Source organism: Mirounga leonina, unplaced genomic scaffold (assembly GCF_011800145.1).
Source record: "Mirounga leonina isolate KUSES-001 unplaced genomic scaffold, KU_Mleo_1.0 Mir_171, whole genome shotgun sequence".
Taxonomy (NCBI): domain Eukaryota; kingdom Metazoa; phylum Chordata; class Mammalia; order Carnivora; family Phocidae; genus Mirounga; species Mirounga leonina.
Genome location: NW_023270436.1, coordinates 18,518,738 through 18,543,130, shown reverse-complemented (window position 1 = coordinate 18,543,130; position 24,393 = coordinate 18,518,738). Strand labels below are relative to the sequence as shown.

General features: G+C 50.4%; 1 protein-coding gene across 2 annotated transcripts in view; it reads right to left on the bottom strand.

Moving 5' to 3' along the window:
* SGSM1 (small G protein signaling modulator 1) overlaps positions 1–24,393 on the bottom strand; it is an 87,258-nt gene that overhangs the window by 32,562 nt on the left and 30,303 nt on the right. The window contains exons 3-13 of one of the 2 annotated variants that reach the window (XM_035017238.1): positions 23,765–23,840; positions 19,856–20,018; positions 18,150–18,302; positions 15,174–15,241; positions 14,749–14,894; positions 14,484–14,615; positions 10,509–10,633; positions 7,035–7,102; positions 5,808–5,971; positions 5,285–5,417; positions 1,781–1,945 (exon numbers count right to left, since the gene is read on the bottom strand). In XM_035017238.1, coding sequence (XP_034873129.1) covers positions 1,781–1,945; positions 5,285–5,417; positions 5,808–5,971; positions 7,035–7,102; positions 10,509–10,633; positions 14,484–14,615; positions 14,749–14,894; positions 15,174–15,241; positions 18,150–18,302; positions 19,856–20,018; positions 23,765–23,840 — 1,393 coding nt within the window. The remainder of the gene's footprint in view (positions 1–1,780; positions 1,946–5,284; positions 5,418–5,807; positions 5,972–7,034; positions 7,103–10,508; positions 10,634–14,483; positions 14,616–14,748; positions 14,895–15,173; positions 15,242–18,149; positions 18,303–19,855; positions 20,019–23,764; positions 23,841–24,393) is intronic. The other variant, XM_035017239.1, reaches the window with a different exon arrangement.

The following is a 24,393-nucleotide window of genomic DNA, read 5'->3' as shown; positions in this document are numbered from 1 at the left end:
ACAGGGAAAGACCCTGAATGTGATAGTCGGAGACAGCGACCCCAATCATTATCTGACCCAGACCTTTGAGCCCACCTGATCCAGTGAAAGCCACCACCAAGATCTGGGGCCCTCAGCAGACAGGCAGAGCTGATGACAGCTGAAGAGAGAGGAAGAAGTGGGGCATGGGGGGAAAGAGAGAGAGAGAGAGAGAGACAAGAGCCAAGGAAAGAGACCCAGTCCCAGAGCAGGAGGCTGAGCCTCACCATGTTGTCATTCAAGTGTCCTCACAGGAGGCTGACAAGAAGGAAGAGGAGCCTGCTGGGGGCTTCTGGGGAAGGTTGATGGTCCTGAGTCCCCAGAGATAGACTCTCTGGGAGAGAGAGTCTCTAGTGGGGAGACAGAAGGGAGCCTAACTCAACACATGAGGCAGGGCACCCAAGGGCAAGGGACTCAATGGAGTTCCTGCTGATGAGGCCACCTGCACCATCCATCATCCTGAGCCATATGGCTCTTCCACCAACGGGTCTCAAGCAGGTGGGCGACTCCCACCCAGAATCATGCGGCGGGGAGAGGGGCGCTTGTTAAAAAGCCATATGCCTGTATCCCACCCCCAACCTCCTGGAGATACAGCCTTAAGTCTGTATAGCAAAAAACAATCCTGATAACAGCAGCACGTTCGAGAACCAAGAGGGCATGACCGATCTCCTAACACGCGTACTGGTGACTCCTGATCACGGGCTCCCAGGATACAGCACTTAAAGTTTCCCTCACTGCCTTCTCTCCCAGCTCCATGGAAACCACCCCGTCTGCAGAGCTGCAGGACAAACACAACGGTGACTCACACATTACACAATTTCTGCCGTTAACTTCCTAGCCTCTTGGCAGTTCCAGACAGGTGCAAAAATTTTATTTTCTCCAGGACAGGGCTCGGTAAACATTTACAGTCACGGGCCAGGCAGTAAACATTTTAGGGTTTGTGAACCACTTGGCCGTGATCATAAACCACTCCACTTTGCCGTCAGAATGCAAAAGAGCCATCCATAAGATGCAAACACGTGAGCACGGCTATGTTCCAATAAAACTTTATTTATGGACAATGAAATCTGAGTTTCATATCATTTTTCACAGGTTGCAAATATTACTCTGCTTTGGATTTTTGTCAATCACGAAAAAAAAAAAAATGTAAAAACCGTTCTTAGCTCATGGGTAGTACTGAATGCAGTTGGCTCCGGCCCGTGGGCCCTAGGTTGCCAAGCCCTGGCCTAGGAGATTGAGAAGGGTGCACATCTGCCCCATAGGCCATCCCCCCTCAAGGATGACTGGCAATCCCTGGCCTGTTCCCTCGGGCTGCAAGGTGGGGGGAGTTGTGGACCCAGGGCCACTTGTCATCAGAGTTCAGGGGCTGACAGGGGCAGCCCTACCCACGGATAATGCAGAAAGCTCCTCCCCAAGCTGACTCACTGATGAGCTGGCCAAGAAAGACCAGTGAGCCCCTGTAAAATGTTCTAGAAAAGCATCCCCAGTTCTCCGCCAATCTCAGGGAAGCACTGATCAGTTTCAGCAAGGTGCGGCCAGTATGCCTTGGCCCCAGCCCCTCACACTCCACCGGCATCACCAGTGGACCCCTTCCTTACAGATCCCACAACACTCTAAGCTGCATCCTGCCACGTGGAGGCTGGACAGCGTGAGGGTATCGTTTGTCTCCCACTTCCCTCGCCCAGGGGACCAAGACTCAAATGACAACATGGCAGAGGGGGCCAGCACCCAGCCCTAGGCGTGGGAGGAGCCCAGACGTTACTGGGGGGCTGTAGCTTCAGGTCCGGCCTGGGGAAGGTGGCGTCCCATCTGGCTCGCGCCCACTGACCGCCCCTGGCCACCACCAGCACGGACCGGCCGGCAGGAACCACCGTCCAGGCGGGGCTCTCCGAGTCGGGGGCAGTGCTGCCCAGGGAGTCAGGAACAACTTGAGACAAAAAACAAAAAGCACCAGTGAAATGAAATGTCTGGGGTGGGCAGAACACTGAAACAGCCAAGGAACCCACTCCTCGGGGCTTTACCTCTCCTCTGCCCAGTTCTGCCCAGCGCCCATGTACTGTGTTGGCTTCGAGGAAGAAAGAATGCCTGATGCTTATAAAACGCCCTACTATGTGCTGGCTGCTGTGCAGGCATGGGATTGCTTTATCATCCTACCCCGTAGGGGATGCACCTCTTCTCCCATTCTGCAAAAGGGGAAACTGAGGCTCAGAATGACAACTGTACTTAACCACCCACAGCCCCAGCAGGTGGTATTTGGCGTTAACAGCTCTTTCTGACCAAGGTCCCCTTTCTCTTTCTGCTATCATTTACTGAGAGCAAGTACTACTATTATCCCCTTTCACAGATTTGGAAACTGAAGCACAGATGTAAGCATCATGCCCAACACCATCCAGCGAACAAACAGTGGAGCTGGGATTCCGACCCAGGGCATCAGACCCCAAGACCTTATTCATACTCTCCTGACTGATATCCCCGCAACATCATCCATGCTCTATCTAGACCAGCAGTTCTCAACTGGGGCAATTCTGGCTCCTCAAGGACATTTGGCGATGTCTGGAGACATTTTTTTGTCATGATAACCTGAGAATTTGCTAGATGTAACTGGCATCTATCCAGTGGGTAGAGGCCAGGGATGCTGCTTACCTTCCTATAATGCACAAGGCACCCCCCGCCAAACACACAATTATTCAGTCCAATATGTCAACCCTGCCCTAGACCAGCTCTGTTCAATAGGAATCCACCCTGAGCCACATGCTTAATTTAGAAGTTTCTAGTAGCCACACTAAAAGGGGGGAAAGAAACAGATGAAATCAATTTCAACAATATATTCTGTTTAACCCAGTGTATCCCTAATGTTACCATTTTAACATAGAGTCAACATAAAATTACTGGTGAGATGTTTTTGCATTCTTTTCTGTTGTTGTTCCAAAATCTTCAGAATGCAGTGTGTCTTTTACACTTAATGCACATCTCCATTCGAACTCGCTGCACTTCAAGTGCTGGGGAGCCGCACGCGGCTCACGCCTACCACGCCAGATGGTACACAGTCCCAGCAACGCAGGAGTCTGAAAATGCCCTGCTCTGACTCTGAACCTGTCTCCATATTTCAGAACTTGTCTCTGCCTCTGTGCACAAGGACCAGGTGGTGAAGAGAGAGGCAAGAAGACACGGAGAGGGGGGTTAGAACCGTTTATGGCCACATCATCCCTCCCCACAGGGCCAAAGTCTTCTCTTATTACTTAAAGCAGGCATCTGCAAACTTTGTCTATAAAGGGCCAGATAGTAAATATTTTTGGCTTTGTGGGCCACACGGTCTCTGTCACAACAATCCCACTCCGTTGCTATGGTGTGAAAGCAGCCATACACAATATGGATAGGAATGGGCGTGGCTATACTCCAATAAAACTTTATTTACAAAAATAGGCAGTGGGCCAAATTTGGACCACAGGAAGGAGTTTGCCCATTTCTGATTTAGACACTTCTTCAGAAAGGACTCCCTTGTTCTCAAAGATGAAAACCATACATGATTGTGTTAAGCTCTGTGGGGCTCAGGCCCCTAAAAAAAATCAACCAAGGATGGATGGGGCACCACTGCCATGTGGGCTGAATCTGAGCTTGGGGATGAAGCGGGTGAAACCACAATATCCCCACATCCGGGTCAAAACAATCCGCCAGGAGTGGTTGTGAGAGGCAGTCTCTGGAGCCAGGGCACCCGGGTTTAAATTCCAACCACACTGCGGATGAGCTGTGCCACTCTGGGCCAGTTTCTTAACCTTTCTGTGCCTTGATCTTCTCTTCTGAAAAACGGGGGTTGGTGAGGACACTGGCACCTCCCTAGGAGGGCGGTGGTGAGGATTAAATTAGTTACAACTTTGGAGAGACAAAGGCGGGCTTGGCACACAGTAGCACTTCACACGTGGTACCTATTACTCACTGAGCATCCGTCAAGCATTTCACATTAGGTGACTGACACATCATCACACTGACTCCTCAGAATAGGATCCTGGCTGGGGAGGTGCTGTTCTCCCCATTCTACAGACAAGGAAATGAGGTCTGGAGAGGGCAAGTCACTTGGCCACACTGCAGGGGCAGAGGTGAACGCAGGGATGTGCGCTTTTCTCAACCGAGGGCGATTTTGCTCCCAGACGGCACCTGGCAGCGCCTGGAGACATTTCTGGTTGTCACCACTTGGTGGCGAGGGTGGGGGCAGATCTGCTACTTGGCGGTTAGCTGGGGGAGACCCGGGATGCTGCCTGACATTCTACAAGCCGCCAAGCCTGCCCCGCACCCCTGATCCAATTCAGCGGGGGATGAGAGCCGGAGCATGAACTGGCCTGGCACGGTTAGCCCACCCTTGCCAGGAGGACATCTGCTTTCAAGAGAGTCTCTTGGGGCCCGGCTGTGGTCACTAAAGCAAGGGGAGGCTCAGAGCCGTTATCCATCAAATGGAACAACAGGGCCGCCAAAGGTTAAATAAAATGGGGTGGACAGAAGGAACCTACAGCTTAATATTGCATTGCTGAACAGACATCCATACGGTGCCTAATAAATGCCAGGCCTCTTTTGGAGAACTTTGCAAACATTAGCTCATTTAACCCTCACGATGACTCCGTGGTAATGACGACCGTGACGGCAACAGCCTGCGTTAACCAAGCATCTACACCAGGGCAGCTGCGGTGCAAAGTGCTGGACGTACACGTAGCGTCCCGTGTGCCGCCTCCAGTGCTTTGCTTCCCCGCCGCAGTTTTCACGGTCATTTACTGAGGGTCTACTGTGTGCGGGACTTTATGCTACAGACTTGACGTTGGTCAGCTCTTTAGCTCATCAAATCCTGACAATATAGCTAAGTAAAAGAACAACAGTGTGATAGAGGCTAAAATGTACGTGTTCTGTGCCAAGAGCCTTATCTCATTTAATCCCCACAAGGGCCCTATGACACAGGTGCTGTGAACATCCCCATTTTGCAGATGGGGAAACCAAGACACAGAGGGTGAAGTGACCTGCCTCTCTGGACCAGGATTTCAGAGGCCACGGCCAGTACCCCAGGCCACCTCCTGGTCAGGTGCATCTTTATTAAGCCAAGTAGCACGTGGTTCTCATTTGGGGGGGACCGAGACACTAACTTCCGGGTTTCAGGTCCTCCCCCTGCCCCCCCCCCATTGGCCCCAGAGTCCAGACCACTTGTCTTCTAATCCCAGACACCTGGAATCATTTTCCTAAGCAGCTAACCGGTGGATCCAGGGGGCCCAGAGATGGGGCAGCTTACCAAATTCAGACTGCATGCCGGGGTAGATGATCCTGAACACGTAATCTGTGGCCTCGTCGTCTTCCTTATCTGAAGACGTGGACTCGGCGGAACCCTGAGGGCTTCGCTTGCGCAGTTTGGGAAATACTTTGCCCTGAAAGAACGTGTCCCATTGCACAGTCCTTGGGATACACCTGTCCCCACAGTCTGCACAGCCTGAGGGTTTCAGTGGGGTATGTATGTGCTCACAAAGCCATGTAAGGATCCACACTTCCCAGGATGACCACTCCCCAGGCGCCTGGGTGGCTCAGTCAGTTAAGCATCTGCCTCTTGATTTCGGCTCAGGTCATGATCTCAGCGTTGGGAGATTGAGCCCCGAGTTTCGGGCTCCACGCTAGGCTGGGGGGGATTCTCCCTCTCACCTGCCCCTTCCCCACCCCACTTGTGCACGTGCACACGCTCCTCTCTCTCTCTTAAAAAAAAATGTACACTCCCCATGGCTGACCCCCACTCCAGCCTCCCTGGGTCCCCTGCGATCACTCACCTTTCCCCGCTGAGACCAGAGTGGAGGGTCCAGCTGCCCATGAGGGAGCAGCCCATTTTCCAGGCATGAGAGGAACTGCAGGAGGTGCCCTCCCTTGGGGAAGCGGAAGGGCGGCCTCTGGATCCCGTCCTGGCTGACCAGCACCACTGTCCCACCGCTGTCCACTGCCACCATGACCCAGCCAGAGAAGACCCAGCAGGAAGTCACTATGAGGCATGGGGATGGGGCCCTCCCGGCACACACATCCCCCCAGGCATGCCAAGCCAGACCCACGGACCTGCTCCAAGACTCTGGGAAAGGCCTGGGCAGAAGGTCAGGGGCAGTTTTTACCTCCCCTGAGCCTATTAAATCCCCCCTGCCATGGTCGCTGACCGGGCAGTACAGGACTCGGTCCAGAAGAGTATGGTTGGCCCCCGTGAAGTCACCCACCAAAGGGAAATGATGTCCCTAAACATCCGATGTCCCTCAAGCACGCTCTACGAATCAACCTGACCTATTTTTGTATGGAGGCTTTCAGACCTATCGCTACTCAGGGCAGTATCTGACTTGCTGGCACGTATTGAGCACTTACTGTATGTAAGCACAGCACATTAAAGGCAGTGTCTTATTGGAATACTCAGAATAGACCTATGAGGTTTATCTATTATTGTCTATTTTACAAATGATGGAACCAAGGCTCAGAGAGGCTATGTAATTTTCCCAGGGCTACACAGTAGGGCCTGGATCTGAACCCAGGTCTGTCTCACTAAATAAGCTTAATGTTTTGTGCCTTGGTGGGGCATGGATCCCTTTCTACAGCAGGATGGCCTTCTGCTTGTTCTAAATGTATCTTCTCTGAGCTTTAAGGGAGAACTCCATTCATTAATCCCAGATCTTCAGAGCATAGGCTTTGGAATGACAAAGACCTGATTTCAAGTCCAAACTCAGGAGCTTCCAGGCTGTGTGACTTCGTGCCAAGCTGTTTAGAGCCCTGCTTGGCACATCACAGGAGCTCAATACGTGTCAGCAGCTAACACCATGGGTTTGATGCTGAGCTCTTATCATACGTCATAGGATGTTCACGACAACGCCAGGAGTAGGTGCTGTTGTGATTCCATTTTACAGATGGGGAAACCGAGGCTCAGCGAGAAGTCACTTATTTGAGGCTGCACAGGTAATAAGGAGGTGGGGCCAGGCAGGGGAGCCAGGAGGAACACCCCAGCCCCGTGCTCCCCCCACGGTCCCCACCTTGCTGGTGGCAGTGCAGGTACACAATCTCCTCTAGACGGATGGTCATGGCATAGTCCCAGTAGACACTAGAAGGGGAGGGATGGTTAGGTCCGCAGGATGCTTGCTCACCTCATCGTGGCAAAGGGCCCAGGAGACCAGAAGACCACACCCATGGGCTCCTGCACCCTCCTCACTAGGACCCATCTGTCCCTAACATCTGTATTCCAGGCTTCCCTGAATCTATCTCCCCTTCTTCTGGTCCCAGCACCCCAATTTTCTAAGGAACTCTCCTCCCTTTCCCCCAGTCCATGTGGCTGAGGCTGAGTCCACCCACCCTCTATGCCAGGATTCCAGGAATGGCCATCTGACTCTGGCATATTCCACTGTTCCAGCCACAGTGATTGGTTCAGGGATGGCCCCGTGACCCAAGCAGAACCAATGAGGCTCAACTGTTGGAGTCATGTTAGAATAAACTGGGGAAAGGATGCTCCTTTCTGCTAGGAGAGTAGAGGCAAAGATGACAGAAGTCTGGAAATGGGGGGGCATGGCAAGAAAAAGGCTGCCTGGCAATGGTGTCCACAGGAAAGCAGAACCAAGAGATGGGAAGAGTTCAGGTCCTTATTGTTTGTGTCCCTGGATCCAGCCATGCCTGAAGCCACAACCCCAGAACTTTTCAGTTCGTGGGAGCTAATGCTTAAGTCAACCTGAGTTTGGTTCCCTGTCACTGGTATCTAGAGTCTTGACTCAGACCCCAATGCCAGGCCACCATGCGTCCATATGGTTAGAATAGCCATTCAAAGCTTTGATCCTACAGTTCCCAGCAGTGTGACTTGAGGGCTTCTATTGAGTCTGAGTTTCCTCCTCTGTAAAATGGGGGTGATAATAATTACCCACTGAAGAGTGCTTCTGTGATGATTAAGTGGAATCATGTATTTGAAGAGCTCAACAGAGTGCTAATATGTTAAAAAAGAACTGGGTTAATGATCCCTGTGCTGACATACTTAAGGTTTTCCCTTTCGAGCTCAAAGCCTACAGCTGTCCTGCAACAGATCACTTTCCCCCTTAGATGACCATGGAGGTGGGGCTCACAGGAACCGGGGTTTTGTGTGGTCAGGGGAATACACTGAGCAGGTGTCCTTCAGATCTTGCTGTGGGGGGGCAGAGCTGACCAACAGCTTCAGAAGCTGCCCCCTGGATCCACCAACACGTTTGAACCAAGGCCACACTTCCCTTGGGCTGCTCTCAGCCAGGACTGAGCACATGGGGGTGCTAGTGTGGGCCTACTCCTGCAGGATAGGGGTACTCCAGAATAAGGGTTAACTTTAGCCCAGGGACTCCCAATGGATCTGGCTGAACATTCTAAGAACTGCAGCATCTGAGACTCTTCCTCTCCTTCCTTCTTTCCCCTCCCTGTTCACAGGGATCAGACCAGCTTCATGGTCTGAATGTCCTGCCCGCCTCCTCTGCTCTTCCCTTTCATCCTGCACAGATGCCTCTCACATTACAGCTCTCTCGCATGTCTAACTCTGTCCGCACCTGCATCTTGGGAGGACCCGAACCAACACAGGCTTCAAGGTCAGACTTCAAATCCCACTTCCACCAACTGTACAGAATCAGTCCCTTCTCCTCTCTGGGCCTCAGTTTCCCTAGCTGCAACACGAGGAAGTTGGAAGAGAAGCTCTCTAAGGGACCTTCCTGCACTGGTCTGCACCAGAGTCAGCCTTGCCAGGGCCCATGGAGTGAACGTCCTCGGAGGGCAGCCAAGTACACGAGGGTTTTCAGAGTAGCAGCCTCTATGGAGCCCCTTGCATGCGAGTCTCAGCCAGGAGGCCCTTCCCCAGACTCCCACATCATGCCCATCACCTAGGGTGACAATGGTCTGTTTTCTCCTGTCTCCCCGAGAGGTGCTGAACTGGACAGCGACTGGGTTTTGCTCACATCTGCAAGATGTTCAGAGAATATTCACAGTTAATGGTGAATGCCCTACGGCGCCCAATAAACAAAGCAACTCTCCAACTACCACCGGACACCAGCAAGGAGGAGCTGTGGCCCCAGTTCCTTTGGAGCTGTGTAACTTGACACCGACAGCCTCCGGGTTCCAGCCTCCCCCCTAAAGGCTTTACCTGCATTTCGCACAGACTCTTTCCTGTATGCCTATGCGGAGGTTCCATTACCACATCCCCATTTTACATCGGATAAACAAACTGAGGCTCGGGAAGGTGAAGCTCACTGTCCAAGATCACTCAGCTGGGAAGGAGCAAGAGCTGAGCTTCTGTTTTCGTTTTACATGTTTTAACAGCTTCCTAGAGTAGAACTGCTGGGTCACGTGGTATTTAGCACAGTGCCTAGCACATTGCAGGTGCTCCGTTAATATCTGATGAACGAATCCAGGTCCCCTGACTTCCCTGTTTTGTTTCACAGAGATTATCTGAGCACTGACTTCGTGCCAGGATGGGTGGCAGGTGCTGGACAGGACATGAGCGCGAAAGATTCCTTGCCTTCACGGAAATGAGGTCTAGAACGCAACAGTGGGTATATAGGTGGGCACAGATGTATTACGTGAGCACGATTTTATAAATGCTACGAAGGAGATTCAGGGCTCCGTGTGATCCAAATTCAGCTGGGAAGTCAGGGAAGGGCCAGGGTTTAAGATGAATAGGGCTGAAATAACCGTCCCGGGCAAAGGGCATCTCCTCAGCCCCACACTGTTCCTCGGGGAGGGTTCCTTGATCAGAAACTCTGGAGTCTGGCAGGAGCTGAGTTATGTGGCCCAGCCTAAAACGGACTGTACCTCCCATTGACCGTCTCTGCAGACAGATGGCCACCTCTGCACAGGAAGTGCTCAGCTTAGAGAACAGCAATAATCATATCAAGGCCTGGGGTTCCTCACACTGAAGCCTGACATGAAACAGAACACGGTAATGGTGTTCTGCTTCTGTCCCGTGAAAATAGCCTTTATTTTATATCTAGCTGCCAGGACTCCTCAAGCTGAAATAATCAGGCTGGCCACACTTGGCACAGTGCCTTCCCTCTGCTTGTGTTCCTTCTAGGGCCCTTCCCTAATTGTGCTGGAAGAGGGGGTTGCAGCAGGGAATCGCTGGTTTCTGAGTTTCTTCGGAGTATGACCCCAAAGCCTTTGCTGAGCCTTACAGATTGCAGGGTATCACAGGGAGACGCAGCCCCGGACCAGATGCCCACCAACCAACGTCTCCCGCTTCCCTTCTTGACTGAGTGACGAGAAGGGAGGCTGTGGATGGGGGAATATTTGCCATTGGCAGGCTTCCCAGACCTTTGTTAAGATTTCTCCCCCTGGGTGTGTTGACCAGGGTTTGCCTAACTCCCATGCCCTAAGATTCTTCTAGCTGGTTTCTAGATCCTCCCAATGAGCTACCCAAGCAGCTGCAACAACCAGACCGAGCAGTGGGCCAGGGCACGAAGGACAGAGCACAAACTTCCCCGTGTCAAGGGTAGGAGAGGGACCTGGCGCCCTACCTCTTCTCATAGTCCAGGTCCCCCATCGACCCATTCATCAGCTGGTTAGGCGTCCATTTCAAGGTCATGACGTCAGCTGTCTGGTGCAGGGACAGGTACCCTGGCACAGCTTCCATATCATCCCTCTGCAGAGAGAGGGCGCAGGCTTGGTCAAAGTGCCAGAGTCCCAGGGATCACGGACCCCAGCCCATCTGACTTGGGAGGCATAATCAGAACCAAGAGGTTGGGGTCATGCCTTCCAAGGCCATGGCCATTTGGAAGATCCTGCCTTCCAGGTTGCCATGCTAAGCAAAGCAGTTTGTAACCAACCCCCAGGATGGGTTCTGTAGATCCAGCTATGAAAGCTGTCTGCCCGCCTCCCCTCACTTCCATACTTCCACCTCCCCACCTCAACCAAGGTCCAGGGGCCCTGCTGCAAGGGTGGGGTTGGTGGCTCTTTAGAATCAGGAAGGGGCTCTACCCCTCTTCAACACCACCCTCTCCTTCACAGAAGGCATTTATCTGGCATCATTTTGGCCAGTCTGAAGGGAGAAAAAGAGGGCAGCTGAGCTCTATGTCCCATCCACAGAAATTTTCCAGAATCCCCCTCCCCAAATACCCAGACCATATTCCCTGACCAGCAGCCTGCAGAGCTTCTCACCTGCTCACTCTGCTTTATCCCAAGTGGGGTGTAAGGGAGGGCAGTCAAGCCTCACACACAGAGGAGGCAACTTCTCCACCAAATTCACTGAACAACATGTGGAGATGGACAGCTGACATTTACTGAGCACCTAGTGCATGCACCAAGCATGGCTCGGCATCATGCACAAGGTCTCCACTTAACCACACATGTCCACAGCCCCATGATGGAGCACTATTTCATGAATGGCTTTCACATTTTAATGGACCTGAAATGGGGATGCGTCTGCTAATGAGTGGCATCTCACGATCATGACATAGTGGTCACTGCCTGATCTCATGCAAACTCGGGCCTAGCTGTTCAGACGCTGTTACTTCAATTCAGTTTTTTGGGGTTTTTTTAAGATTTTATTTATTTATTTGACAGGGAGAGAGAGAGAGCGCATGCACGCGCACCAGCAGGGTGAGCTCCCCGCTGAGCAAGGAGCCCGACTCGGGGCTCGATCCCAGGACCTGGGTTCATGACCTGAGCCAAAGGCAGATGCCTAACCGACAGAGCCAGCCAGGTGCCCCCTCCATTCAGTTTCAAGCTTGGTTGTTACTTCGCGTGTGGAATTACAGGTGCTATTTTAAATGTCTTCAGAAAAGATCAGACAGATTCATGTTTGAATCAGAAGGTGACTGTGCAGGCAGAAAGGCTGGTAACAGAGCAGAAGGGCAATGATGGGATATTGGCAAAGCAGAGACACCATTCACTGCTGCACAGACACCCACAATTCCAGATGGTCTTGCGAAGCAACAACCAAGTGCACACATTTGCGCGAAATACTGCACCTCCAATGCTCTTGATCAGAGGTCAGCAAACTTCCTACAAAGGGTCAGAGAGGAAACAATTCTGGCTCTCTGAGCCGTACAGGCTCCGTTGCAAGCAGTCCACTCTCCATTACAGCCTGAAAGCAGCCATACACGATACGTAATGGGCAGGGCTGCGTTACAATAAAGCTTTATTTACAAAAACAGGCAGAGCACTGCATTTGGCCCGTAGGCTATACAGTTTGTTGACCCCTTCTTTTGAAGGCACAGAAGACAATATTTGGTGGAAAAATATAGACAGTGATGTCTCTAAGTCAAAAGTGACATGAAGATTCAACCCTAAAATGTGAAGAAGTTTTAAGACTATCTTAACTAATGAATGTCAATTACATGTTCCCTTGGGGCGCCTGGGTGGCTCAGTCGGTGAAACATCTGCCTTCTGCTCAGGTCATGAGCCCAGGGTCCTAAGATCGAGTCCCATGTGAGGGTTCCCTGCTCAGCGGAGAGCCTGCTTCTCCCTCTCCCTCTGCCTGCCACTCCCCCTGTTTGTGCTGCCTCTCTCTGTCACTATTTCTGTCTGTCTCTGTGTGTCAAATAAATAAATAAAATCTTTTTAAATAATGATATGTTCCCTTGTGTGCAGTTACAAGTATAATACATGATTTAAAAAAAAAAGTATATCCAAATAAAGTCTCAAAGAGCTCTTTCAAAAAGTGTAAAATAGAATCGTGGATCACCACATCAAAAACTAATGATATATCGTATGGTGACTAACGTAACAATAAAATAAAATTTTTAAAAAAGTGTAAAATAAAATTTCCAAGTAGTGAGAAAACATTTTATATAACCTAATAGCATTTTTTACTTCCTGATGGTTATGTTTAAAAATGGGACGTCTTAAATTCGCAGCTTCTTAGATCTGAGGAGATAGGATCTTATACCCACTGTGATGGGGATACTAAGGCTCAGAGGGAGAAGTGACTTGCTCAGGGTCACCCAGTGATTGCAACTGTGACCATAGAGCCGGAGTGGTCAGCAGCTCTCCCTCTGCTTCCTCCTAACCAAACCCAAATACCACACTGATCCAGGTGGTCTCGGGAAGGGAATAGCAAAGGGGATATCTTTTGCTTGAGGGCAGGGGCTTCATGTGCCTTGCTCACCACCCATCTCTGGGGCCTGGACCAGTCCTGGGGCATAGAAGGTAACTGATAAATGACACAGACTCTCACAGTGGGCAGCCTGAATTCAAAGCATAACTTTGCCCCTTCCTCCCCACTGTGCACACCTCAATGTTATCACCTTTGATAAGACTCCTTGCCTCAAATGGTTGTTGTGAGCTTTAAATGAGTTAGTACAGTTAAAAGCACTTAGCATGGTGTCTGACACATAGGAAGTGCTCCATAAATATTAACCATGAAGATGTTTATCTTGATATCCTAAGCATCTAGTTCATAGAAGGTTCAGTATAAATGTTTGCTGAATGAGTGAGTGATAACAAGAGAGAAAGGATGGATAGACAGCTGGGTGGACAGGTGAGTGGAGAGATGGACTGGAAGATAAATGGACAGATAGTTGGATAGACAGGTGGATGAATGGGTAGATGCATGTAAAGATGGGTGGGTGGATGGATGGATAGACATGTAAAGATGGGTAGAGGGATGGAGGAATGAATGGATAGGTAGATGGGTGGAAGGAAGTAAAGATGGGTAGATGGATGGGTAGATGACTGAATGGATGGATATAAAGACAGATGGATGAACAGATAGATGTAAAGATGGGTTGATGGATGGATATAAAGATAGGTGGATAGATATGTGGATGGATGGATGGATGGGTAGATAGAAGGAAATGTCATATGGATGAATGGATGAGAGATGGAGTACTAGCAGATGAATGAAGAGACAGGTATGTGGATAGGTGGACGGATGAATGCATGGATGAATGGACAGATGTAAAGGGGGTGGATGGATGAATAGTTGGATGGATGGATGCATGGATGGATGGATAGAAGGAAATGTTGTTACCTGGATAAATGGATGAGAGATGGACTGCTAGTAGATGAAGGTGATGTAGATGTAGATGTAGATGGACTACTAGCAGATGAAGTAAAGGCTTCAAGAGATAGGTATGTGGGTAGGTGGATGGATGAATGCATGGATGAATGACTGAATGGATAGATGTAAAGAGGGGTGGATGGATGAATAGTTGGATGGATGGATAGATGAATGGATGGATATAAAGATGGATGGATAGATAGATGTAAAGATGGGTAGATGAATGGATGGATGGGTGAATGACTGAATGGATGGATATAAAGATGAATGGATCGATGAATAGTTGGATGGATGGATGGATAGATAGAAGGAAATGTTGTCACATGGATGAATGGGAATGAAGAGACAGGTATGTGGGTGGGTGGATGGATGGATGGATGGATGAGCAACCTGGAGCCAGAGGGAACTCCTCCTCTATAACCTGAAGACAGACCCCCCCCCACACCCCGCCCGCCACCCGTGGAAGAGCTGGGCCCAAGATCTCTCTCACCGGCTGAACCAGAACATTGTTCTTGCCGTAGAGCAGCGTGGCCCGGGAGTTCTGATGCAGGGACTCTACGTAGTCACGGGCAGAGAGGGACGGTCGGTCGTCCATGCTGCCACTCGAATGCCTCTTCTGGATCTGGCCGTGAGAGAGGGGGTGGAGGGTGAGGCTTGGGGTGACCCTCAGGGCCCCACTCCATTCCCCACCTCCACACCAAATCTGGAACCCAGCCCAGCTCCCGCCCAGGGCCCCGCAGCCCACCCCTACTCACACAGAGGGCCGGACGCTTGGTGGGGGAGTCCTGGCGCAGGTGTGAGCTGTGGATTCGGTGCCTCTGCACCAGCTCATCCGCCGAGGGATCGGTCCAGAAGTGGTCCGCAGTCTTCATCTTGGTGTACTCCAGGGCACAGGGCCCCACTGCGGGGCATACGGGGGCTGGGAATCCAGAGCCCCGGGCGGTCCACCCTCCCATCTACCCCCTCCCCCGCCCCCGCCGGTGGGCCACCCATTTCACCGTTTCTCCCCTCCAGCTGGTGAGTATGCCCCACGGGCCTCCTAAGGAGAGGCCAGCACCACACCCGGGGGAGTCAGAGCCGGGGAGCAGGTACTGTTTGATGGAGGAGGCTGGAGGGAGATGATGCACCAGTGAGCAGAGCCCAGGGACCCAGAGGAAGCTCAGAGCACTGGACCACTTACCCAACAAAGACGCAAGGATGGGGCCGTCCACCGGGTCCATCAGGAGGGCTTCCTTCTCGTAGTACTTGCTAGCGAGAGAAAAGGACAGGCAGGTTTGGATGGCGACCGGCAGAGGGCGCACAATGGACTCTGACCTGGTGGTTAAGAGCAGACTGTGTCCCGTCTCCCTCTTGTCACCTCTCTGAGCCTCAGATGCCCCATCTATAAGATGGGTGTAATAAAAATAGATCTCCTAGGGCTGTTGGAAGGCTTTCTGAGAGAGACAACAGATGTGAGGCACTTAGCACCGTGCTTGGCCCGTAACTGCTTAATACATGGCTGTATGATACAGCCTGAATGAGAGTAACAGGAATAATGATTACAGAGTGGCTCCTGGCTGGTTCTATCGACTTCGACCACATCTTCCATTTCAGATGGCAAATCGCTTAGGGGCTCGGATGTTGTCTGCCCTTCTAATGTTACTGAGGCAACAAGATGCTTTTTAGCTGTGGTGTGCCCCGAAAAGCTGTCTTAATAGGACTTCCTGCGCAGACAACTAGTGTGGATGCTGCTGGCCTGATGTGCTCAAGAGCGCCCCCTGGCTCCTGGGTCTTCAAAATAACTTGTGATGCGGGCGATACAATGTTTGTGCTGTTTTTTTGTTTGTTTGTTTCTTTGTTTGAGTTGTGTAGTGGTTTCTAATTCTTTGCCAACTCCTACAATCTAGAAACAGAGTTCTAGAGTTGGAAAAGACCTTGTTCTACCCTCCTGAGGGGTCTCAGGCTCAGAGAGGGGAAGTGACTTGTTGGAGGCCACACAGCAGGTGAATGTAGGTTACATCCAGCCAGCCTGGCTCTTCCCATCCTACAGCAGGGGGTGAAGAACACAGGATCGGGAGGGAGACAGACTGAGTGGGCGCCAGGCTCGGCCATTCCCACTCTCGCTGTGTGTCCCTGGGCAGGTAACTACCTTCTCTGAGCTTCAGTGTCCTCAGCTGTAAAATGGGAAGAATGACAAAACTCACCTGCCCAGGCTGCTGGGAGGATTAAATGTTGACCTGCTTGTACAGCAACAGCACAGACTCTGCCACCAGGAAGTTCTTGTGAAATGGTGGCAACATCACTGTAATTTTACCCCAGAGGAATCTTCGATCCACCAGAATATTGGCTGCAGCAGAACTGACAGCCCTGTACATGCTCAGCAGCAAGTTTATACGTTTTGGCGTCAGATCTGAAGATAAGGCTTCAAGACACTTTCCACTCTGCCACGCCGTTTCCATTCCAAAATTCAGCCCAGTTACCTGATCATAAGCCTTGGGAATACGGCCTTTAAAAATAGCAGGTAGGATTGGGAACAAGATGTGACCATCAACGGTGGTCCAAGGGAGCTCCTTTGGGGTGATAGGTTTTGCTGGACCGGTTCTGTGTTCTGACTGTGGTGTTGGTTATATACAAAACTATACGTGTGTTAAAATTCCATAGAACTATACAGAAAAAAAAATGAGTGTATGTAAAAACTAGCGAAATCCAAAAAAATTTTGTTGTTCAGTTAACAGTATTTTACCAACGGCAATCTCCTATTTTGATCCTTGTACTGTGGTTATGGAGGATGTTATCACCAAGGGTAGAGGAGACTCTCTGTACTAATGTTACAACTTCTATGTGAATCTAAAAAAATAAGTGTGATGAAGAAAGAGGTTGGCATTATTGCTGAAATAAATCGTTAATTCCTTTGACTGACTTATTCAGCAGAAAACACAAGGTCATACGCCAAAGGCAATAACTACAGACGCCCTGAACCCATGCTAGGGCAGAGACGTGTCACGATTTACTAGAAGATGAAGAGATTAATTGGACTCCAGGGCCTGGATTTCTTCCAGGTCCTCTCCTGCCTCCCGGCCTTTGCACCTGCTGTTCCCTCTGCTGGGAACACTCTTCCTCACACCCCTTTTCCTGGTAATGCCTACATGTCCTTCAAATGGAAGTTTAATGCTATGTCTTCCAGGACACTTTCCCTGACCACCCAGAGGAGATTAAACACCACCCACCTGGCTTGGAATATTCATCATATCTTATCCCAATTACTAGTTACCTATTTTCCCTGCTACAATACGAGGTTCATGAGAAGAAGCGCTTTGCTCTATGCTTTCATACATATTTTCCTAGCAAACAGGCAGAGAATAAAAGATAATCATAATACCCATTGCATGTGAAGATGCGGTTAAACAGGCACTTTCATACACCAAGAGATGAGGAGATTCTCAGATATTTCCCTCATATTCTCCCTCTCTCCTTCTCTCTCTGGTTGGAAAGGAGTACTGGCCATGAAGAGTCTTTTCATTCTTCACTGGCTCCCCCATGCTCTTAGCATAACATCCAAGCTTTGAACATGACAGTTGAGACCAACGTATCCCCAACATCTAGGTTAGTGGCTGGCACATGGTAGGCGCTCATTAAATATTTACTGGATGAATGAATGAATGTACGGGTGCTTGTCAAGAGGGCTCATACTATAAAACCTTTACACCAGGTTGATCTGAGCTAGAAGAGAAAATGGAAAAAAGTATCATTATTTCTAAAATGCTGTGTACTCACTAACTCCCCTTCTCACTTCTTCTTCAGAATGGCAGCAATCCCTGTCCCATTTACCAAATGAAAGCAGAGACAGAGGAGCTAAATGACTCCTCTAGGGCCATAGTTAGCAAGAAGACCGTAGGCTTAACGCATGGAAGAAGAAAGATGCCTAAGATTGTAAGATCCTACACTCCACTCCAAATCTGAAGATCCTGCATTGACAGTAAGCACCTGAATTGTCCCAAGGTTCTAAACTAGGCTAATTCGGAGGCAAACATCCAGACCGCCTTTACTTACTCTCTTTCAAATCAAGTGCACATCAAGGGGGAGAAAACAAAGCTGCTTTCCGCAATAGGTTGCAATTCCCAAGAGGGCCAGCAGGTGGCGGCAGAGCACACACAGGCGTCTGGTCTTTCCGGCTCACCTGCTGTTTTCCACCAGGTAATGCACGATTTTGTCCAGCACCTTCTCAAACAAGGCAGTGCGAATCCACAGGTGCTTGATGGCGAGTGGGGACAGGTTGGGCATCTTCGGCAGCTTCCGCACATTCTCCTGGAGGCCCTGGATCTGGTTTCGCCTGCCAGGCCAGTAAAGAAGGAGGATGAATATTCACAAAAGAGGAAATCCAACAGGACCAATATGCAAACAGCAAAATGTTCAACCTCTCTAGGAAATGAAGGAATGGCAACTAAAACAACAAGAGCCCTTATTGCTCCTGGCAAGTAGGTAAAGAGTTGAAAAAATCAATACCCAGCGAGCGTGAAGATGCTGTGAAACAGACACTTTCATAAACTGCTGATGGGCAAGCCAGATGCTCACAGTGATATTTCTCTTCTCTTCCCCTCTCTTTCTCTTCCCCCTCTATCTGTCATGGATGAGCAACTGCATCAATGAATGAATGGTTCTCCCTTACCACCTGGCATGGGTATCTCTAATTCCTCCATTAGAAAATCACTCCCAATATTATGGAAGGCCCATGGAAATCCATCCCTTTAAGAAGTTATCAGCAAACACCTGGGAATTTAACAGGTGGATTGGAAGGCACCTGAAGACCATGTGGCCGAGGAGTCAGATTCCAAATGGGACTTGGCAATGCCAAAGCCACAGGATGGCCCGTCATGCAGTTCTGGCCAGGGGCTCTGGGCTGGCATGGCCTGAAAGGCAAGACAAGGGCCATTTCCCATCCAGTGAAGTGAAGGGATCACCCACGGCAGAGACGGCAAACACGGCACGCGTGCCTCTCTCTCTTGCCCAGAACAGACATGGCTAATCAATCCACACATTCTTTCCCACAAAATCTAACAGCAGCTCCAGAATCTTTTACAACAAGGTCCTTTGGGGCAGCGTCTAGCACAAACTGGAGCTGAAAGCTATCTGTCATGCCGGACCAGGCCCCAGATGGAGGATTTGGCTGTACAGTTGGGACTCTGGGGGTGACTCTGGTGGAAGGTGCTCATGTACACACATTCAGGCCATGAGCCTCCCCCCAGTAAACACAATCAGCCCTTAAGACACATGAGTGAAGTCACTGCTCCCCTTCAATGGTTGCCTCAATGTCACACCTGATCCATGCTGACAGTGACCATATTGGTTTCATTAAACTTTTGTCTTCCTGCATTCAGAATGGGGTCTGGCTCCCACGGGGCGCTTATTCTTTCAACAATCATTTCTTAAGCTTTTACCAGCTGCTGGGCACTGTCCAGGTACTGGGGACATAATGGGGAGTAACAGATTTTAGTTGTCTGTTCTCATGGAGTTCAGAGTCAAGTGGGGGAGATAGACAAGAATCAAGTAAACAAATGAATGGGTAAATACAGGTGGTGATAACCAGAAAGAAGTAAATAGAGGGATGATTTAAAAGAGAAATGGGGTGAGGGTTGGAATTTATCCCTACCTGAGGGAAGGCCTGAATGATGACAAGGAACTAGCCACGGAAGATGAGGTATGTGAACCGGGTGGTGGGTACAGCATGTGCAAAGGCCCTGGGGTAGGAAAGAGTCTGGCGGGTTTGGGGAGCAGAAAGGAGAATGGAGAGAGTGCCAGGAGGTGCGGGTTCTCGCAGAGCTCAGAGAGGAGCATGCACCGTCCTCCGCGGGCGTGCCCTGCCCATACCCCATGTTCCACACTCACGCGCTCTCGAGCAACTGCTCCAGGTCCTGCACCTTGCGGCTCAGCTCCTCAGCTGGCGGGAAGTTCTTGCCCACTTTCATGAACAGAGCTGCAATCTTGTTGCTGCGCAGAAAGCCAGCCGCCCGCCGCCGCAGCCCATGCAGGACGCAGGCCTCCACAGCCGCTGCAGGGACACAACCATCGGTCAGCAGGCCCCGCCCTGCCCACGCTCCCCTGCACCCAGCTCAGCACTCCAGTCGTACAGAGAGCTGCGGGCCCCAGAATCACAAAATTTGTGAAAGCCTCATAGGGAAAAGCACATATGCCTCCTTACTTTCCGTTCCCTCAAAAGGGAGCAAGGGATCCTAGCAGTTAACCTGTGCTCGCTGCCCAAGGTCAGGCTGTCCGCTCCCTCAAAAGGGAGGAAGAGAGCTTAGCAGTTAACCTGTGCTCACTGCCCAAGGTCAGGCTGTCCGTGTTCACGTCCTCTCCAGTGGATCTGAACCACACAACCAGTTGTGTGACCTTGGGCAACTACCTCCCCTGTGTCTCAGTTTCCTCATCTGTGAAATGGGGATAGTATGAACCTATGTCTTAAAAGGTTGCTGTTAGAATGAGGTGGAAAGGGGCGCCTGGGTGGCTCAGTCGGTTAAGCATCTGCCTTCGGCTCAGATCGTGATCTCGGGGTCTTGGGATCGAGCCCCATGTAGGGCTCCCTGCTCAGTAGCCCTCTCGCTCTCTCTCTCAAATAAATCTTTTTTTTTTTTTTTTTTTTAAGAATAAGGTTGGAGAAAAATGCATGGAAAGCACTTCATGTAAAGTCTGGCGCATAGTAAGTGCTTTAGGAATATTAGCTATTACTCCTGCTGGTGAGGGAGGAGGGACTGGGACCACTGGACTGTCGAGCTTTATCTGGGTTAAAGAATCACATCAGGGGCGCCTGGGTGGCTCAGTTGGTTAAGCGACTGCCTTCGGCTCAGATCATGATCCTGGAGTCCCGGGATCGAGTCCCGCATCGGGCTCCCTGCTTGGCAGGGAGTCTGCTTCTCCCTCTGACCCTCCTCCCTTTCATGCTGTCTCTCATTCTCTCTGTCTCAAATAAATAAATAAAATCTTTAAAAAAAAAAAAAAGAATCATATCAACGTCATTACTGTGATCCCCGTAAGAGTTGACATTACGGATCTCATTCTATCTCTGCCACAGCCAAGAAAGAAAAAGAAAAGACCACCCCCGTTTTTCAGATGTGAAAACTGAGGCTGTAAGAGGTGAACTGAATTGCCCAGGGCCACCCAGCAAATGAGTGACAGAACCGGGATTCAAACCCAGGCCTGAGCCCAAGGTGTGCTCACAACACTTGTGCCTCCACGAAGAATCTGAAGAGGACTCAGTCATCACCTTCCCATGCCTGTGTTTCCCCTGGGTGGTAGCCTGGGCTCTACCACTAACCTGCTGTGTGACCTCCGGTAAATCACTTTCCCTCTCTGGGCCTTAGTGTTCCCTCCTGGGAAACAGTCCCTGTGTAGGCCATTCTGATGGCCCCAATCTTATTTCTGGTACTTTCAGCAGGCCTCTATTAACTATTTTCCTGCCTTCTGTCTTACACAGCAGACTGGGAGCTCACTCTGCTATGTAATAGGAGCATAATCAATGTCAATGGGAAAAGTGAGTCTATTGTTGTTTTTTTTTTTTAAAGATTTTATTTATTTATTTGAGACAGAGAGAATGAGAGACAGAGAGCATGAGAGGGAGGAGGGTCAGAGGGAGAAGCAGACTCCCTGCCGAGCAGGGAGCCCGATGCGGGACTCGATCCCGGGACTCCAGGATCATGACCTGAGCCGAAGGCAGTCGCTTAACCAACTGAGCCACCCAGGCGCCCAAAAGTGAGTCTATTGTAAGAGCTATTTCTTATTGGGTATCTGCCGGGTGTCGGATCAGTGTTGAGGTTTACCTTACCTAATCCGGTGGAAAAACCCCATGAAGTGAGTGTTCTAGTTGCCGTCCCTCCACACAAGGAAAATGCCAGAAGTCCACGGTGAAGAGCCTGGCCGGGGTCATGTTGTGCACAAGGAGAAATACTGAGAAGTTTTTGGTTCAATTACTTGTTCTGGGGTATTTTTGATGTCGTTGTTGTTGTTAGCAATTACTTAGCTTTTTCTTTAATTACAATTTTTTTCTTTAGATTTTATTTATTTGACAGAGAGATAGAGACAGCGAGAGAGGGAACACAGCAGGGAGAGTGGGAGAGGGAGAAGCAGGCTTCCCACCAAGCAGGGAGCTCAAAGCAGGGCTCGATCCCAGGACCCTGGGATCATGACCCGAGCCGAAGACAGACGCTTAACGACTGAGCCACCCAGGCGCCCCATCACAATTTTTTTTTAAGTAGGCTCCATGCCCAACCCCGAGATCAAGAGTCGTGTGCTCTACGGACTGAGCCAGACAGGTGCCCCAGCGATTACTTGGCTTTGAATGAATGTCCATTCTATTGCCTAATTTGCCCACGGGCTTAAAATATGCTGGGTAAACATCTCCTAAACACCTTCATTTTTGCTTACATGCACAACACTTTTCATTTGTCTATATTGCAACAAGTTAATTATCTAGGCTTTGGAGACTTGGTTGATTCTTTCCGGCAACGGCTCATAAGGAACAATGGATCGGAGACACCTCAGGGAGACCCTGCAGGCCTTATTCAGAGCCATCACATTTCTTCTCTCATCCCAAAACTGTGGTTGAAGTTAGACGATTATCAAGATTTTTATCACTTTCTATTCCTCTAAGTCTTTAACCGGTAGGTATGGTCGTACATTCTGAATTGGGCATGCCTGTTATTTTCTTTGCAAAGAGAGAAGTCCAAGAGAAAAAAAATAGGTAAATATATTCCCATATTCACATTTATACATATACATGTAAGTGTGTATATATGCACCCTTACATATACACAAGTATATAAATATACATATATATGTAATTTAAACAAACATATCTCACTAAAAAAATAAAGTAAAATTTTGCCAAGGTCACCCAACGAACAAGTGGCAGAAAAGGGATTTGAACCCAGGTCTGCCTGGCTGCAAAGGGGCTGAGCTGACATCAGCAGGCTCCCAGGTCTAGGCGTGAGCTCCCATGGGTGGTGCACCCAGCCGTCGGGATGAAGCTGAAGGGCTGGCCAGGTGTCCTCACTCGGGCCTCTCCAGGAGGCCAAGACTGCGGGAGGGGAAATTACAGCACGTCCTTCCTCCCAAGACACCCCAGTCATGAAATAAAAAAGGTTTTCGGGGAGAAAGAAACACCCCCACTTATACGTACACGCTGATTAGAAGCTGAATCCTGACTGGGGACACGCAAAACCTGCGTCTATAGCCACGGTGGAAATACGGTAAGAACCTGGCAGCGTGGTTATTTCTGGAAACTTTGTGAGCATAGCCGGTTCAAGGAGAGAAGTCTGAGTCATGCTCCAAGCCCCGGGCCTGCCTCCTTTGCTGAGCCAAGCTGGACATGATCCCACAGGAGGGGTCAGTGGCTCCTAATTCCCTATATTTTTAAAGCCCATTCATCCTCTCCCTTTATTTAGGCAACAGCTGTAGGCAGGGCGAGGAAAGGGCACAGAGCCTGTTCGTCAGATACGAGACCAGAGTCACTAGGGGTGTGGGTCGCCATGCACTGAGCCCACGGGAAGGGAAGGCAGTCAGTCCCTCCAGCGTCAGCAGTGATGAACTCCTCGTGGGGTGCAGAGGCCAGGCCTCATTTCTTCTCTAGACTTTTCCGTATTTCCAAATTCCCTAATGGAGCCCCTTGGGAATCTGAAAATAACTTCGGAGTCACAAAGCGAAAAAGTGGTGTTGAGAAGGCTCACTTGCCAAGATGCCACTCCCCTGAGGCAGCCCACTGAGAAAGAAGCCACGTTTAAGGCCCACAGGCCACGGACTCACCACAGAAGGAGATGATGTGGCTGCTATCCTCATGGACAAACTTGCGTGTGACGGCCTCCTCCATGATCTGCTTCACCTGGAAGGCAGAGGCAGCTGGAGGGGGGCGGGGAGACCCAAATGCGACCTGGGGTGCGGCCACCCCAGAGGGCTGTGTTGCCCCCTCCGAGCCTTCTCAGGCCGGCTGGGGTGTTTGGCTAACTGCTTTCCTTCCACACCTCCTCACTGTGTCTTCTGTAAGCCTCAGGCCCGCGGCCCCAGAGCTCCACACTTCACATTTTATGGAATTATTTTTTTGGGTGCTCAGCATGGGGGCGGTTTCCTTTCAGGTGTCCCACGAAATGTCATCTCCTTCCTGGACACCATTATCTGAGACAGCCCTACCCCCCTGCAAGACTCCATCCACACCTTGCTATAGTTCCTTCTGGGTACTTACGCTCTCCCTGTCCTGTGTATTTCTTACTGCCTCCCTGCCCTAGGATATAAATTCCCTGGGGACAGGGTCTCATCTGCCTTGTTCACTGCTATATCCACGGAGACTAGAACAGTGTCTGGTGCATAACAGGTGCTCAGTAACTATTTTCTGAAGGAAGGAAGGAAGGAAGGAAGGAAGGAAGGAAGGAAGGAAGGAA